The sequence below is a fragment of the Mauremys reevesii genome, linkage group 5, assembly GCF_016161935.1.
Source record: "Mauremys reevesii isolate NIE-2019 linkage group 5, ASM1616193v1, whole genome shotgun sequence".
In the NCBI taxonomy this organism is placed as follows: domain Eukaryota; kingdom Metazoa; phylum Chordata; order Testudines; family Geoemydidae; genus Mauremys; species Mauremys reevesii.
The window spans coordinates 90952524-90968030 of NC_052627.1; the positions used below are offsets into that span (position 1 = coordinate 90952524).

Consider the following 15507-nt stretch of genomic DNA (forward strand, 5'->3'; position numbering starts at 1 on the left):
TGCAACCCATATTCATGTTGAGTAATACCTTAGTGACTCATCCCATTTTCTTCAACGAGATGTCTCACAGCATAAGATATTACTCAACATGCATAAATTTGGAAGAATCTGACCCTTCAGAGGGATTTTTTTCAGTTTCATATAGAGCTCAAACTAACTAATACAATTATTCTTTTTGTTGTTATTAGAAAGATTAATTTCACAACCATTAGTAAATCACACAGTTGAAATTCTGATCTGGCTATAATGAATGATGCACACACTCAAGCTGCATAGATAATGCATCTTTGATTGCCTCACCTGGACTCTACCTACTACTCAGGTTCTCACATCACATGTTCTAAGATTTCAAACTATTGAGCATCTTCAAACACCCCCCCAGCAATCACTCAGAGAAAGTAGTGTTATTTTTGTTATGAAAGAGAGCAGATATTACTCTAAATACACACAGAAAGCATTTTCCCAGGTGGAATCTCCTTTTGTCATTGCCTGCCTGTTTCCAAACTTTTCCCAGGATATTAGGTATTATTCCTGTCTTCACTGGACATCTGTTTCTCTCTCTCTCTCTCTCTGTTCAGACCATGTGATTCCTTTCTAGGAGTCCCTTTCCTGACTTCTTCCATATTAAGTTCAAGCTCCTTATTATCGAGGCTTCACACAGCTCCACTTCAGCCTATACATCAGATCTTGGATCCTTCTAGCTTTATTCTTGTGTTGTATGCTCCATCTGCTCCTTTCACCAGTCTGCCCCATTAATATCCTCCTTGTGCTCATGACTTTGTGCCTTTTCCATATTACATTCTATGCTTGGACTAAACTAAACCCGTTCTTTTCATCAAGTGCCATCCTCCCTCTCCCTTCCAACTCATGTCTTTCAGCTTCTGATCATTACTTATGTTACAACATTCTACTTCTTCTCAAACCCATGAGTATATTAAAAGGGGGGGGGAATTGCAAAGCAACCGTGGTATCCCTAGCCTCTCTTTGCCAGAAGCTGGGAATGGGTGACAGGGGATGGATCACTTGATGATTACCTGTTCTGTGCATTCCCCCTGGGGCACCTGGCATTGGCCACTGTCAGAAGACAGGATACTGGGCTAGATGGACTTTTGGTCTGACCCAGTATGACCATTCTTATGTTATCTTCATCTACAATTTATCTGTAAGAAGAAAAGCTTCAAAACCCAGCTCTACATGTAAACAATGTTACCAACAAAAGCAGTTTTTCCTTCCCTCTTGGTTTTCTGTTGTCTCTTTTCTCCTCATTGTCTGTCGATTATTCATTTGACTTAGATTGTAAGATCTTTGGGTCAGGGACCTCGTCTTGTTACTTGTCTGTGATCACGATCCCACATACGTTACTTACCACATAGTTTTCAGGGTAAAATTAAAAAAAAAAAAGGGGGGGGGGTGGCCTGTGTGTATAATGTTTGCAGTAACTTCCATTTAGTATAATCTGCAAGTTTGATTAGCATGTTTCTCTCCTCTCCCTCTAATTGAATACTGATCACTGCAGTCCCCCACTAGATGCATCCCACAAACATGATACAATGCCATTTACCTTTCATTTGTGGTTATTTAACCAGTGTTCATTCTGTGTGTCAGTGGAACCATACATATCCTGTCCTTACATGGTCCACATCACCATGCCATCTGTCTCTCCTTGTGCTGGTGAATGTTATTGTAACAATATAAAAGGCAGTAGCCAGCCTGGCATGATGGAATGATAACTTACTGAAGCAAGTTTTACAGTATGTACTAATAAAAAGTAAGTTGTTGACTCATTCTGAATCATAATATTCCATTGCATATTTAGCGAAGCATGCTGATGAATCTGATTCATCATTCTCAATATTCTGTATTGAGTAAACTTAAGCAGAAGAAATGCTCTTTCCTAGTCCTTGTACTATAAAGTGTAATTAAAGTGCCCTTGGATAATATACAAAAGCAATATCTGACTGTTTTATCAGCAAGTTTTATGGTAAGATTTATAAAAAAACTGTAGCACATATACTTGATGAACATTAAATTTAAAAATAATAGGCAGGTGAAGTTTTTTATTCCTCTCTTTTTAGAATGAATATATATTGCCCTGATCCTGGAAGGTGTTGAGTGACCTCAACTCCTATTGACCATCTTTGAAGATGTTGCCTGTTTGAGTTAATGACTCGAGATTGTCAAAATAACAGGCTCAATTGAAATTATTTAATCTAATATTATTAATCAGAGATCAGGACAGCACTATACAGAATATAGAAATAGATACATTACCACCCTTTGTTGTCAGACTAAGAGCTGGATATGTGTCTGTCCTGCATCTGGAAGGAACATGCAGTTTTCATTCCCCTCAACCTAAGTTTTCATATCACTATCTTTATAGAGGGTTTTAGACAAAGGAAATCTAGTTGCCAAGAACATTCTCCCAGAAACATGTGTTGTGATGTCATTTCTATACAGTCTCAGTTTACCTGACTCACGTGAGAAAGCATGATTACTACAGCTGACAGGACTAACAATTCTTCAAGTTAATATCTCTCAGTGGGTCTTTCTTACCCCACAATCATTCTTCCATGTTGACTTCCCCAACAGAAAACATCTGCTAAACAATAATCTCTTATTAGTTTCCCTAGTCTATATATGCTAATGTTAGCATTATATATATTTGTTAAGGAGATGGTTTCCAAGACTATATAGAGTTTTACAGACATGAAGGTGCTCTAGAGTTATTAAATACAGCATAATGAATAAATTCCTGAAAAGTTACACATTGGTCAAGACCAGTGTTTTGGGCCATAGACTTCAGACATATTCTCTGATGAAGATAAAGATTCTAAAGAATAGTTAATGCATATAAATGAATCAAATATACAGAAAGAAAGAATTAAAGGTATTAATATTTACTAGCAGGTACTAACAGAAAGATCAGCTCTATGGTGCTCTTGGAAAACAGAAGACTAAAGTCTGTATTGCTAGTGCTGTTGTGTGGGTGAATAAAGATCTCCTTTTTTCTATGAACAGAATGCCTAATTACAAAACAAGAACCATTTAGCATTACTCACAGTATGAGTAAAGGGCTGGTAGGAGGACATAGGAGGCATACTAATATTTTGGATGTAATTTTTATGTTGGCTTTGCTGGAAAAATAAGCACATTTAAAGTTACTATTGAAAAATGTATCTCAGCTGTAAATATCTAATATGTATATGTACAGTATTTTCATAGTTGCCTGGTATCAAGTGAAAAGTATTTTAGAGAGTAAATTGAATCTACGTGACAAAAATCAGAATCATTAGACATTATTTCCTGACAAGGCAGATGCAGCTTACTATTAGACTCCATGCCTCAGATGACTAAATTACTTATTGTTAACTTTAGCATACAGGACATAGGGAGTTCCTAATATTACCAAGAATTTATGTTAAAATTTGATTTCCCCCATTTTGTTATATTCTATCATTTTGATTTACATGGATCTAATCAATCTCTACTCACTCACTGCTGTCTGACATATCTGAGCTCCCTCAAAAAGTCTATAATCAACTAGAGGGGTATATTTATCTTGTAGCGTTAGATCCTTTAAACATTAGTTACTGTCAATCTCAACACAATGCACTAAACCATAATGTATAAAATTTTTAAAAGTGCCTAACTGACCTAGGAACCAAACTTAGGTCCCTATGCCAGTTAGGTGTTTTTGAAAATTTTACCTGATATGTTTTATCATGAAATATGTTGTACTTAGCTAACAAGTTTTATGTCAGTAATAACAAAGTCTGCACTATCATTCACTAGCTGTATATATAACTTACTAGTTAATTGGCATTTGGCACCCTGGCACTGTATTGTACTCTGAATATCTTCCATACAGATTAGCTTACAGCCCGGTGATATCTGGCCCCTTTCAAATTCTGACACAAACCAATATATCACCTTCTGAACTCTTTAACCATCCCCTACCCCTCAAAAACACTTCATGTTACTTTATGAATAGCATTCTCATGTTTATTGTATTAGGTATTTGAGGAAAAACAACTTAAAACTCAGGAAAGAATCACAGAAGCCAGAGGTGGGAAAGACCTATTAGATCATCTAATTAGTCCAGGGGTTCTCAAACTGGGGGTTGGGACCCTCAGGGGGTCACAAGGTTATTACATGGGGGGTCGTGAGCTGTCAGCCTCCAGCCCAAACCCCACTTTTCCTCCAGCATTTATAATGGTGTTAAATATACAGAGGCTACCCGGGTTACACAAGACCCAACTTATGCAAATTCGCACTTACGGAAAAAGTTCCATAAGCCAGAAATAGGATTTTTGAATTGCGGAAATTTTTGTGTAACGTACTTTGAAAACTCATGGCAATCACGGAAGGTCCTGGATGACTGGAAAAAGGCTAATGTAGTGCCCATCTTTAAAAAAGGGAAGGAGGAGGATCCGGGGAACTACAGGCCAGTCAGCCTCACCTCTGTCCCTGGAAAAATAATGGCGCAGGTCCTCAAGGAATCAATTCTGAAGAACTTAGAGGAGAGGAAAGTGATCAGGAACAGTCAGCATGGATTCATCAAGGGCAAGTCATGCCTGACTAACCTAATTGCCTTCTATGAGGAGATAACTGGGTCTGTGGCTGAGGGGAAAGCAGTGGATGTGTTATTCCTTGACTTTAGCAAAGCTTTTGATATGGTCTTCCACAGTATTCTTGCCAGCAAGTTAAAGAAGTATGGACTGGATGAATGGATTATAAGGTGGATAGAAAGCTGGCTAGATTGTCGGGCTCAATGGGTAGTGATCAATGGCTCCATGTCTAGTTGGCAGCCGGTTTGAAGCGGAGTGCCCCAAGGGTTGGTCCTGGGGCTGGTTTTGTTTAATATCTTTATTAATGATCTGGAGGATGGCGTGGACTGCACTCTCGGTAAGTTTGCAGATGACACTAAACTGGAAGGAGTGGTAGATACACTGGAGGGTAGAGATAGGATACAGAGGGACCTAGACAAATTAGAGGATTGGGCCAAAAGAAACCTGATGAGGTTCAACAAGGACAAGTGCAGAGTCCTGCACTTAGGATGGAAGAATCCCATTCACTCTTACAGCCTAGGGACCGAATGGCTAGGAAGCAGTTCTGCAGAAAAGGACCTGGAGGTTACAGTGGATGAAAAGCTGGATATGAGTCAACAGTGTGCCCTTGTTGCCAAGAAGACTAACAGCATTTTGGGCTGTATAAGTAGGGCCATTGCCGGCAGATCGAGGGATGTGATCATTCCCCTCTATTTGGCATTGGTAAGGCCTCATCTGGAGTACTGTGTCCAGTTTTGGGCCCCACACTACAAGAAGGATGTGGAAAAAATTGGAAAGAGTCCAGCGGAGGGCAACAAAAATGATTAGGGGGCTGGAGCACGTGACTTATGAGGAGAGGCTGAGGGAACTTGGATTGTTTAGTCTGCAGAAGAGAAGAATGAGGGGGGATTTGATTGCTGCTTTCAACTACCTGAAAGGGGGTTCCAAAGAGGATGGATCTAGACTGTTCTCAGTGGTACCTGATGACAGAACAAGGAGTAATGGTCTCAAGTTGCAGTGGGGGAGGTTTAGGTTGGATACTAGGAAAAACTTTTTCACTAGGAGGGTGGTGAAGCACTGGAATGGGTTACCTAGGGAGGTGGTGGAATCTCCTTTCTTAGAGGTTTTTAAGGTCAGGCTTGACAAAGCCCTGGCTGGGATGATTTAGTTGGGGATTGGTCCTGCTTTGAGCAGGGAGTTGGACTAGATGACTTCCTGAGATCCCTTCCACCAACCCTGATATTCTATGATTCTATGTTTCTGATTTATGCAAAATTTGAGTTACACAAGGCTTTCAGGAACAGAACAATTGCGTAAGTTGGTGGGGTATCTGTATAAAAATGTGTTTTTAATGTATGGGGGGGGGGTCACACTCAGAAGCTTGCTATGTGAAAGGGGTCATCAGCACAAAAGTTTGATAACCACTGCAGTAGTCCATATCCTGCTAATGTTGGGTTGTTCCCCATGGTGCATTTCCAGTGTTTTGCTCAGCTAAGTTGTCAGATGTTTTCCATGCAAATGACAAAATACCTTCAACAAAACTACCCTGACTGAACAGGGATCAGCTGAGATTTGCTGCTTAGTTAAAAGCATTGTACCTAAAGCATACCCTCCTCAAGTCATTAGCCAACATGCTTTTTAGACATGCTGTTTTTCTCTTTCCCACTCATGCCACCTCCCCACCCCCAAATTATCCCCATAGCATTATAGAATTTTATAGAATTAGCTTGTTAAATATAATTAGTCAATATCAATTAGTCTAATAGCTAGCTAGCTTGCTTTTCTTGAAGTGCATATTGGGCCTTCTTCACCATCACAACAATATAACCAAGCTACTAAAAGAAGAAATATTTGAGGCCATCTTCTGTGAATACAGTTCTTTTTGTAGTATTATTTGCCTATCTTGTAGTACCGAGAGCAGAGAGATTCCATTCCCTTAATGCCATTGTAGCAAGCAAGTTGCAAAGTTAGAGAATGAATGGTAATTGCTACCACCTCATGAATTTCCATTTTATTTCTACTGCAGATCAAGAAATGAGGACTCCACAGAATGGAGTGTATGTACAGTCTGAATACGGTGCCAAGAAAGCAACTGAGACCCCACCTCCACACACAGGAGGAGGTAACCCTCTATGTGTGGATATCTGGGGGTCTGATCTGGTCCTGTTTCTATCCTGTTTTGGTCCATCATCTTCTGTATCATTCAATCTCTTTCAACCATTGGTCTTCTGCTGTGCAAAGTCCACTGTAAACCCCTACCTCATCCACAGCATTTCTCAGACCTGGTCTCATTTTCTAACTCTCTCAGTCTGCTCTGGTGCTGAAAGCAGCTTCAATACCTTCTTTGGTGTTTTCTCTCCACCCCTTATACCATGCTGCTCCCTTAAAACTTGGAACTGTCCTTATCCCTATACCTATATACCAACCTCCCTTACCACATAAATGGTTCCTAAAATCAATCAATCTATCTATCTCTTACTTTGGCTGTCTTGTCTATGAGAAACAAGATGAAAGAAAGTTCCTTTTTTAAAAAAAACAAAAAAACCACAACCCTAACAACCTATACACGCCTTGCTGAAAAACTATATGAACTTGTTACTGTCATCCTCTTTTTCCTCTCCTTGTGCCATTTTTATCTGGAGGGTATTTAATCTGTCTTGTAAGGTGCCTTGCACGGCTTTGGGTAATCAAAAATATAATTATAATAAGGAATGAGTTATAACAGGGCAATTGTACTGATTAAAGCTTATAGGCTAGATTCTGATTTCAGCTGTACTGGTGTAAATGTAAACTGACTCCCCTCAAGTCAATGCAGTTAACACTGCTGCAAAATTGTAACAGGTGAGTTCATGATCAGGCCATTATCTACATTGAACTCAGCCCAGCAATCTCCTTCATTTAGATGGGCATGTACATAAATGATACACATGAGGGGCTATACAGTTCTGTTCAGATTAATGATAGGTTAAATGCTATAGTAAAACCACAAACATTTTTACTGCATTTTCTCTTAAAGAAAACATTATCTAGCACATAATTAATATACACTTTTTATTATAAGACAAAACAGTGGAATATTTTTATATTCAAATTAAAACTTAAAAACCCTTCAAGGGAAGCAATCACTAAATATAAACATTTCCAACAAAAATATAAGATCTCTTATAGTTAAGTAATTCATTCAAAAATATTTTAAGAATCAAATCTCATAATAAAAACAATTATTTCCTTTATTGACATTCTAGAGTGTTCTTGACATAATGAAAATAAACATTAACTATGGGGTTTTGATACTTTAGAAAAAACAAGTTTTACGTCCATTTTTCTTTACAAAGTTAACTTTGTATGAATACAAACTAAGCAGGCTCACCAGGAAAGACTTATTTCATACTTATTACAACCAAGCAGATTTTGTCAGAGCCAGGTTTAAAAATAGGCCGCCCATGTGCATACGCAAAAATGTACAAGTATGAGTTAATTTAAAAAACTTTACCTTACTGAGGAGTACAGTTAGACAAACCACTTCAGTCAAACTAGTATTTCACAGGAGGATGGTTTAAAGGCAATCTGCAAATGATTGCTATAACTGATAGAGTTTGTGTAAATGTGTGCCAACTAGCCTCATAACCAAGCTAAAAAGGTATATTTAGTTTAAAACTTGGGATTAAAATAGTTTTAAACTAGTGTTCTGAACACCATTAGTAGTCTGTTTTTTGGTGGTTTCCAAAACATTGTTATAATAAGGGGAAATGATCATCATTAGCAAATAAGACACATTAAGAATACCTCCCTAAAATAAATAAAATACACAACCTTATAAGTTATGCAGATATACAAATACTTGTGAAGAATTGCAGTCCATTTTCCTCTTGTCAGGAACTCTTCAAAGTTAGTAAAGCAACTTTCTTATGCATCTAAACTAAAGTGCACTTCACAGCACTGGCTTACTTTATAAAAGTAGAAAGAGCAACATTTCATTCTCTAAATTGCAAAAGATGTGTTTGTGTTTCCTTGTTACACACAGTCAAGTTTTACACATCCCTTTGAGCAAGTCCTAAAATCACCTCCTGCTGAAGAGGCTCGGAATTCAGTAAGGGAGCCACACTGTGCGGTGATGCTGTGCTGAGGAGAAGCTATAGAACTTGACCATATTAGTCTATTGGACCTACACATTTGATAGCTGAAGTCACTTTCTGGCTCAGAACATGGCAGGAAAAGAGGTGTCAAATAAGTTAAATAGAAATTGTGCAGTAAAATAGCATCTGTGCATAGATTAGCTGTCTTTTATAGGTTTCATGGTGAACACTGTGACCTAGAGGCTCTTACAACATAGGCAATAGGCCATCAAGACATATAGTTTTAAAGAAGTTATCACATTTGTGAGGCAAATACTAAGTAGCTGTAGAAAATAAGGGCTAGACAAATCACTTAATGCAATGATTTGATGCTTCTTGATCACTCAGTACAGTAAAGATAGATTATAGTATTCCCTTTGCCTAATACAGTCAGCACTATAGTGCATTAGAAATAGTTTAAAACTCCATGTGTAGCTTTTATATAGAAAAAAATCCATACTCAGAAGAACTGGACTTTAACATCAAGAAACAGGAACTAACAAAGGAAAAAAGAGAAAGCTTGGAGACTAGATATCAGAAAACTGCTACAAAAGTATGCTTTTTATAAGTTTCAAAATATCTGTACTGGGCTCAATGCTCACAAATGAAGTTCTCATTTAAACAAATTAAGTTTTAGTATAGAACTGTTAATGGGAGAAGGCTGTGTTTTCTTCAGGACATCTGCTAATTGATAGCCTTCAAAGTTGAATGTTATATATGCATTTATCTTGACAATATATTAAGCATTTCAATCTTTGAAATACTCATCATATTCTAGTAATGCCTTTATTAAGATACTTATAAAGTGCCTGTCACTTAAAGTGTTTACTACCCCATATCATGAAGGAAAATTGCACTTTATCAATATATATTGCACATATTGCAATTCTTCAGATGAAGAAGGAAGTCTTTCAATTGACAAAGCCACAATAAGGAGACTGAGGAAATTCATATACTGTCAGAGATCTGGGCAATGAAATCCCAGGTTTCTATTTGTGGCCTTGAATGGAAAACTGTTGTATGTAATCAATAACTAACATCACAGTGACTTATCTATTTCTCCAAGCACACAGTGTTGTTGCCAACATTTATCTCACTTCATAAATGTTTTTTCCCCCCAGGAAAAAAGCAAAGACAGTTCCGATTGATGTAGGTGGATCTAGTTCACATTTAAAAATTTTAATGGCAAATAGCTCCCTGTGCATTTCCTCGACTGAACAAAGGATTGTCTTCCTCATATGCCAAGGTTGGGCTCTCCATGTTCTCCAATAAAGTATGATGAGCATCATATCCATGCAGAGGCAATGAGGGTTCTTTTATAGCTGTGGATGTCAATTGCTTCAGGGTGATATTAGTACTTTTAAAAGCATGCAAAAGGAAAATGCCTATGATTATGGTGAAGAATCCACTGAGGCTGCCAATGATATCACCCAGGTCCATGCTATTCCATTCTTTAAACAGGATGATAGAACATGTAACAACTGTAGTAGTGAAACACACATAATAAATAGGTGTCACTAGAGATGTATTAAACATGTCCAATGCTTTGTTAAGATAGTTGATCTGAGTGCTGACTGAGAGCACTAAAGTCCCCACCAAAATATAAACCAGCGGATGTTGGTAAACCGGCTTCTGCTCCAGTATTTCTTTAATGGCAATGCCGAGGCCCTTGACAGATGACACAGAGAAGGCACCAATCACTGAACAAATTGATATGTAGACCAGTATATTCGTCTGACCTTTCCTTGGAGCCACAACAAAAATCAGCACCAGGGAGACCACAGTTATAACCACAGCAAATGCAATAAACACTGTTTGGGAAGGAGAAAAAGAAGTTACACACAATGAATGAGGTACAGTTTCACATCAGATTCAGTCAGGTACAAAAAGTTAGATAGCTTTTCTAACTGCAATATAAACATTGGCACAAATTCACGTGGCACAATTCCACTGCAATCAAGAGAGTTGCACCCACTTACTCAAACAGTGAAATTAGCCCAGTATTTAGGGATAAGAATCTAACCTGCTTTATGCTTACATTAAGGCAGTAAGTATGAAGTTATTCATTTATTTGCCCATTTAAAAGACAACTAAAGAACTATATCAGGTTTATACACACACACACTATAAAAACGATACTGGTGCTCTTTCTCATCCCCCATGGGTGGTTCTATTGCATTAGCCTAACCAAGGCATGCTCACTTCACTGAAGCAAATTCATAGCTTTTGGTTGGCCTTGATAGTCTCACGTTTTCAACCTCTCACTCTGGGCAATCTTTTTTTCCCCACACTATAATCTGTCAAGCCCTCCTACCCTTTTTCACAGCAGTGCTTGAATATAACAGGGTTCTGATAGTTACTTCTTGTGCTTATTATATAGTATTTATTATTCCAAAATACCTCCACTCAGTCTAGATGCTAGTCCTAGTACCACAAATTTTGGAGAGTTAGAATAATAGAATATCAGGGTTAGAAGGGGCCTCAGGAGGTCATCTAGTTCAACCCCCTGCTCAAAGCAGGACCAATTCCCAACTAAATCATCCCAGCCAGGGCTTTGTCAAGCCTGACCTTAAAAACCTCTAAGGAAGGAGATTCCACCACCTCCCTAGGTAACCCATTCCAGTGCTTCACCACCCTCCTCGTGAAAAAGTTTTTCCTAGTATCCAACCTAAACCTCCCCCACTGCAACTTGAGACCATTACTCCTTGTTCTGTCATCAGGTACCACTGAACAAAAGTCTAGATCCATCCTCTTTGGAACCCCCTTTCAGGTAGTTGAAAGCAGCTGTCAAATCCCCCCTCATTCTTCTCTTCTGCAGACTAAATAATCCCAGTTCCCACAGCCTCTCCTCATAAGTCATGTGCTCCAGCCCCCTAATCATTTTTGTTGCCCTCCGTTGGTCTCTTTCCAATTTTTCCACATCCTTCTTGTAGTGTGGGGCCCAAAACTGGCCATAGTATTCCAGATGAGGCCTCACCAATGCCAAATAGAGGGGAATGATCATGTCCCTTGGTAGTGGCAGCCAGGAGCCCTGGGACCTTTTAAATCTACTGGGCGGGCCGCAGGGCTCCTAGGTGCACACAGCCGCTCCAGGCCCCATACTTTGGAGGGTCCCGCGGCCAGTGCGGTCAGTCCCGGAAGTACTGGCGTCCTGGAAGTGACAAACCGTGCTCAAGTCAAGAGAACTGTATAATCTCTAACACAGGATACTAAAACAACAGGCACATGAAATTACAAGTCTGGTAGCAAAGATTTTTAATAGATCTATAAAATCAGGGGTAATACCATATGATTCAAGAACAGCAAATGTAGTACCTTTATTTAAGAAAAGGAAAAAAGTGATCCAGGCAACTACAGACCTGAGTAGTACGGAAGCTTCAGAACAAATTTTGAAGAAAAGAAAAATAAGATATGGAAGTAAAGGAAAAAAATAGACTAAAATGCAACATTGGTTTACCAAATGTAGGTTGTGCCAGACTTACCTGATTTCTTTCTTTGATAAAATAACTGATTTTTTAGACAAGGGAAATGGGTTAGATCTAATCTATCAAGACTTCATCAAAACATTTGACATGGCACCACACAGCAAATTATTAATTAAGGTAGAGAAGATGCGGATTAGTTCAAGAATTGTAAGATGTGTAAGAAACTGGCTAAAGGGAAAATCACAACAGATTGTGCTGAAAAGAGAACTACTGGGCTGGAGGGAAGTTACTAATGCAGTTTCTCAAGGATCAGTCTTGGGACTGATTTTATTAATATTTTCATTAAATGACCTTGGCACAAAAGGTAGGAGTGTGCTAATGAAATTTGCTGTTGACACAAAGTTGGGAGGTATCATCGAGATAGAGGAGGTTTGGAATACTATACAGGAAGAACTGGATGATCTTGGGACTGAAGTAATAGAAATGGGCTGAAATTTAAGAGCACAAAGTGCAAAGTCATGCACTTAGGGACTAAAAGGGTTACTCACCCTGTGCAGTAACTTAGTTCTTCAAGATGGGTCCCCCTGTGGGTGCTCCACGTCAGTCGCACATGTACCACACAGGCCTTTGATTAGAGATTTTCCATTAGCAATATCAGTTTGGCCTCTGCATACACTGCTGATATCCTTGCGTCTGACACCAAGGCTAATACAGGCTGCACAGACACACTGCCCTTTACCACCACTGAATCTCAGAAGGAAACTGAAACAGAGGGCAAGGAGGATGAAAGTGGAGCACCCATAGGGACACATATCTCGAAGAACTACAATTACTGCACAAGGTGAATAACTTCTCTCTTTTCATTGAGTGGCTTCCCAATGGGTGTCTCACTTCAGATGATCCCCAAGCAGTAACCCCATAAGGAGGAGAGCGCTTCAGAATTGAGTCCAGAATGGAGTAAAGAAATGCACTGTCACATCAGATCTAGAGGCATCGGACCAAGGCATAATGCCTGGAAAAGATATGTACCAAGGACCATGTAGCAGCTCTGCAGATTTCAGATACTGGGACACTTTTCAGTAGAGCCATAGACCTGGTAGAGTGAGATGACACACCAGAACGAGGTGGAATGCTGGCAACACTGTAAACAAGCAATAATCAAATACCCAGAAACTCATTTCATTAGTCTTTGAACAGAAATATCAGGATCTTTAGAGCTGTCTGCAAAATAAATGAACAGTGTAGGAGATTTTCAAATGATTTAGTCCTATCTAGATAGCAGGCTAACGCCTTCCTGACCTCTAGAGTATGGAAAGCAGTCTCCAGATTGGAATTATGTGGTTTTGGAAAGAAACTCGTAGGTAAATGATCTGATTCAGATGAAACTCAGAAGACACTTGAAGAAGGAACCTCAGATGTTGTACTAAAGAAACGTTGTCCCTGTAGAATATTGTGAAAGGAGGATCTGACCTTAAGGCCCCCAATTTCTCTGACTCTAAAGGCTGATGTAATAGCCACTAAGAAGGCTGTTGTCACAGACAAATTCAGCAAGGAGCAAGTTGCCATCAGCTCAAAAGGAGATTTCATGAGATTTTTAAGAACCAAATTAAGGTTTCAAACTGGGGCAGAAAGTTTCACTTGTGGGAACAGATTTCCCAGACCTTTCGTGAACCTTACAGTTGTGGTGTGAACAAAGCACTACAGAATTGTGGTATGAAAAGCTGTTATGGTGGCCAAATGAATATTAAGAGAACTCATAGTCCCGTTTTCTTTAGTTGCAGCAGGTAATCCAGGACAAGTGGAAGAGAGGCAGATTCAGGGACAACTTTCTGGAGTTTGCATCAGTGAAGAAATCTCCATTTTTGAAAGTAAGTATTACTGGTAGAATCTTTCCCACTTTTTAGAAATATCTGCTATATTTCTGCAGAACACACTGACTAACTCCGCAAATAATCAAGGAGTCATGCCTTGAGGTAGAGAATGCTCAGATTGGGATGCAGCAGTTGACTGGCGTCTTGGGAGAGGACCTGAGGAGTGACTGGAAGATTTATCACTGGACAATGAGCTAGGTTGAACAGGTAAGGAAATCATGCCTCCCTCAACCATGTTGGGGCTAGTAGGATAACTCTGGCCTTTTCCTCTCAGAGTTTGTTCACTTTTCAGAGAATCAGCGGCATCAAGGGAAACATATAAAACAGATTCTTCATACGAGTGAAGAGGAAGGGATCCCAGAAGGAACGGAAACCTGACCCCTCCCCCACCTCAGACAGATGCGATGGCATTTTGTGTGTGTAGCTGTGGCAAAGAGGTCCACTTCTGGAAATCCCCAAGTCTGAAATATGCCAGCAAGAATCTGGGAGTCCAACTTCCATTTGTAATCTGGGAAAAAATACTGAGAGTGTCAGCTCTGACATTCCAAATCCAGGGATGCCCCTATAAGTTGTATGTTCTGTATGGGAATCAGTGTGGATTTTCCCACATTCAACTGAAGACTCAAGTCTAAGAACAGAGAAAGTGCTTTCTGTTGGGTAGTCAACACCTCCTGCTACGACCAACCCTTAGCCAGCCAGTCACTGAGGTACAAGAACAACTTTAGATAATGTTTTCACCCCTCAGCCACGAGGCCGAGAAGCGAAAACATTATCTAAAGTTGTTCCTGTATCTCAGTGACTGGCCAGGCTACAATTACCTGATGACTAGGGCCATACCCACAATGCATTTTGATCAATTTCACACAGTCATAGGATTTTTAAAAAAATCATAAATGTAATGATTTCAGATATTTAAATCTGAAATTTCAGTGTTGTAACTGAAGGGGTCCTGACCCAAAAAGGGGTAGTGGAGGTGTCCCAAGGTTATTGATGGGGGTTCATGGTATTGCCACCCTTACTTCTGCACTGCTGCTGGCGGTAGCGCTGCCTTCAGAGCTGGGTGGCCGGAGAGTGGCAGCTGCTGGCTGGGACCCCAGCTCACAAGGCAGCACCACCACCAATAGCCACGCAGAAGTAAGGATGGTATTGTTATCCTTACGTCTGTGCTGCTGCCTGCAGAGCTGGGCCCTTGGCCAGCAGCCACTATTCTCCGGCCACCCAGCCCTGAAGGCAGTGCAGAAGTAAGGGTAGCAATACCATGACCCCCCTACAATAACCGTGCAACCTGCCATAGCCCCCTTTGGGTTGGGCCCCCCAGGTCTCCCCTGTGAAATCTGAATAGTATAGGGTAATAGAACACAAGAGATAAGATTTCACTTTGGAGACCAAATTTCACAGTCTGTGACATACTTTTCACGGCTATGAATTTGGTATGGCCCTAGTGATGACACAGGTAGGCAGCCACTACTGACAAAACCTTTGAAAACACTTTTGGGGCTGAGGAGAGACCAAACAGGAGTATCTGGTACCAAAAATGATCCTGGGCTAT

General features: G+C 39.8%; 1 protein-coding gene across 1 annotated transcript in view; it reads right to left on the reverse strand.

Moving 5' to 3' along the window:
• Nucleotides 1-9806: 9806 nt before the first annotated feature.
• The window catches only part of NIPAL1 (NIPA like domain containing 1), a 30403-nt gene continuing 24702 nt past the window's right edge, over nt 9807-15507 (reverse strand). Inside the window, exon 6 of the mRNA XM_039542192.1 lies at nt 9807-10473. Coding sequence (XP_039398126.1) covers nt 9842-10473 — 632 coding nt within the window. The 3' untranslated portion in view covers nt 9807-9841. The remainder of the gene's footprint in view (nt 10474-15507) is intronic.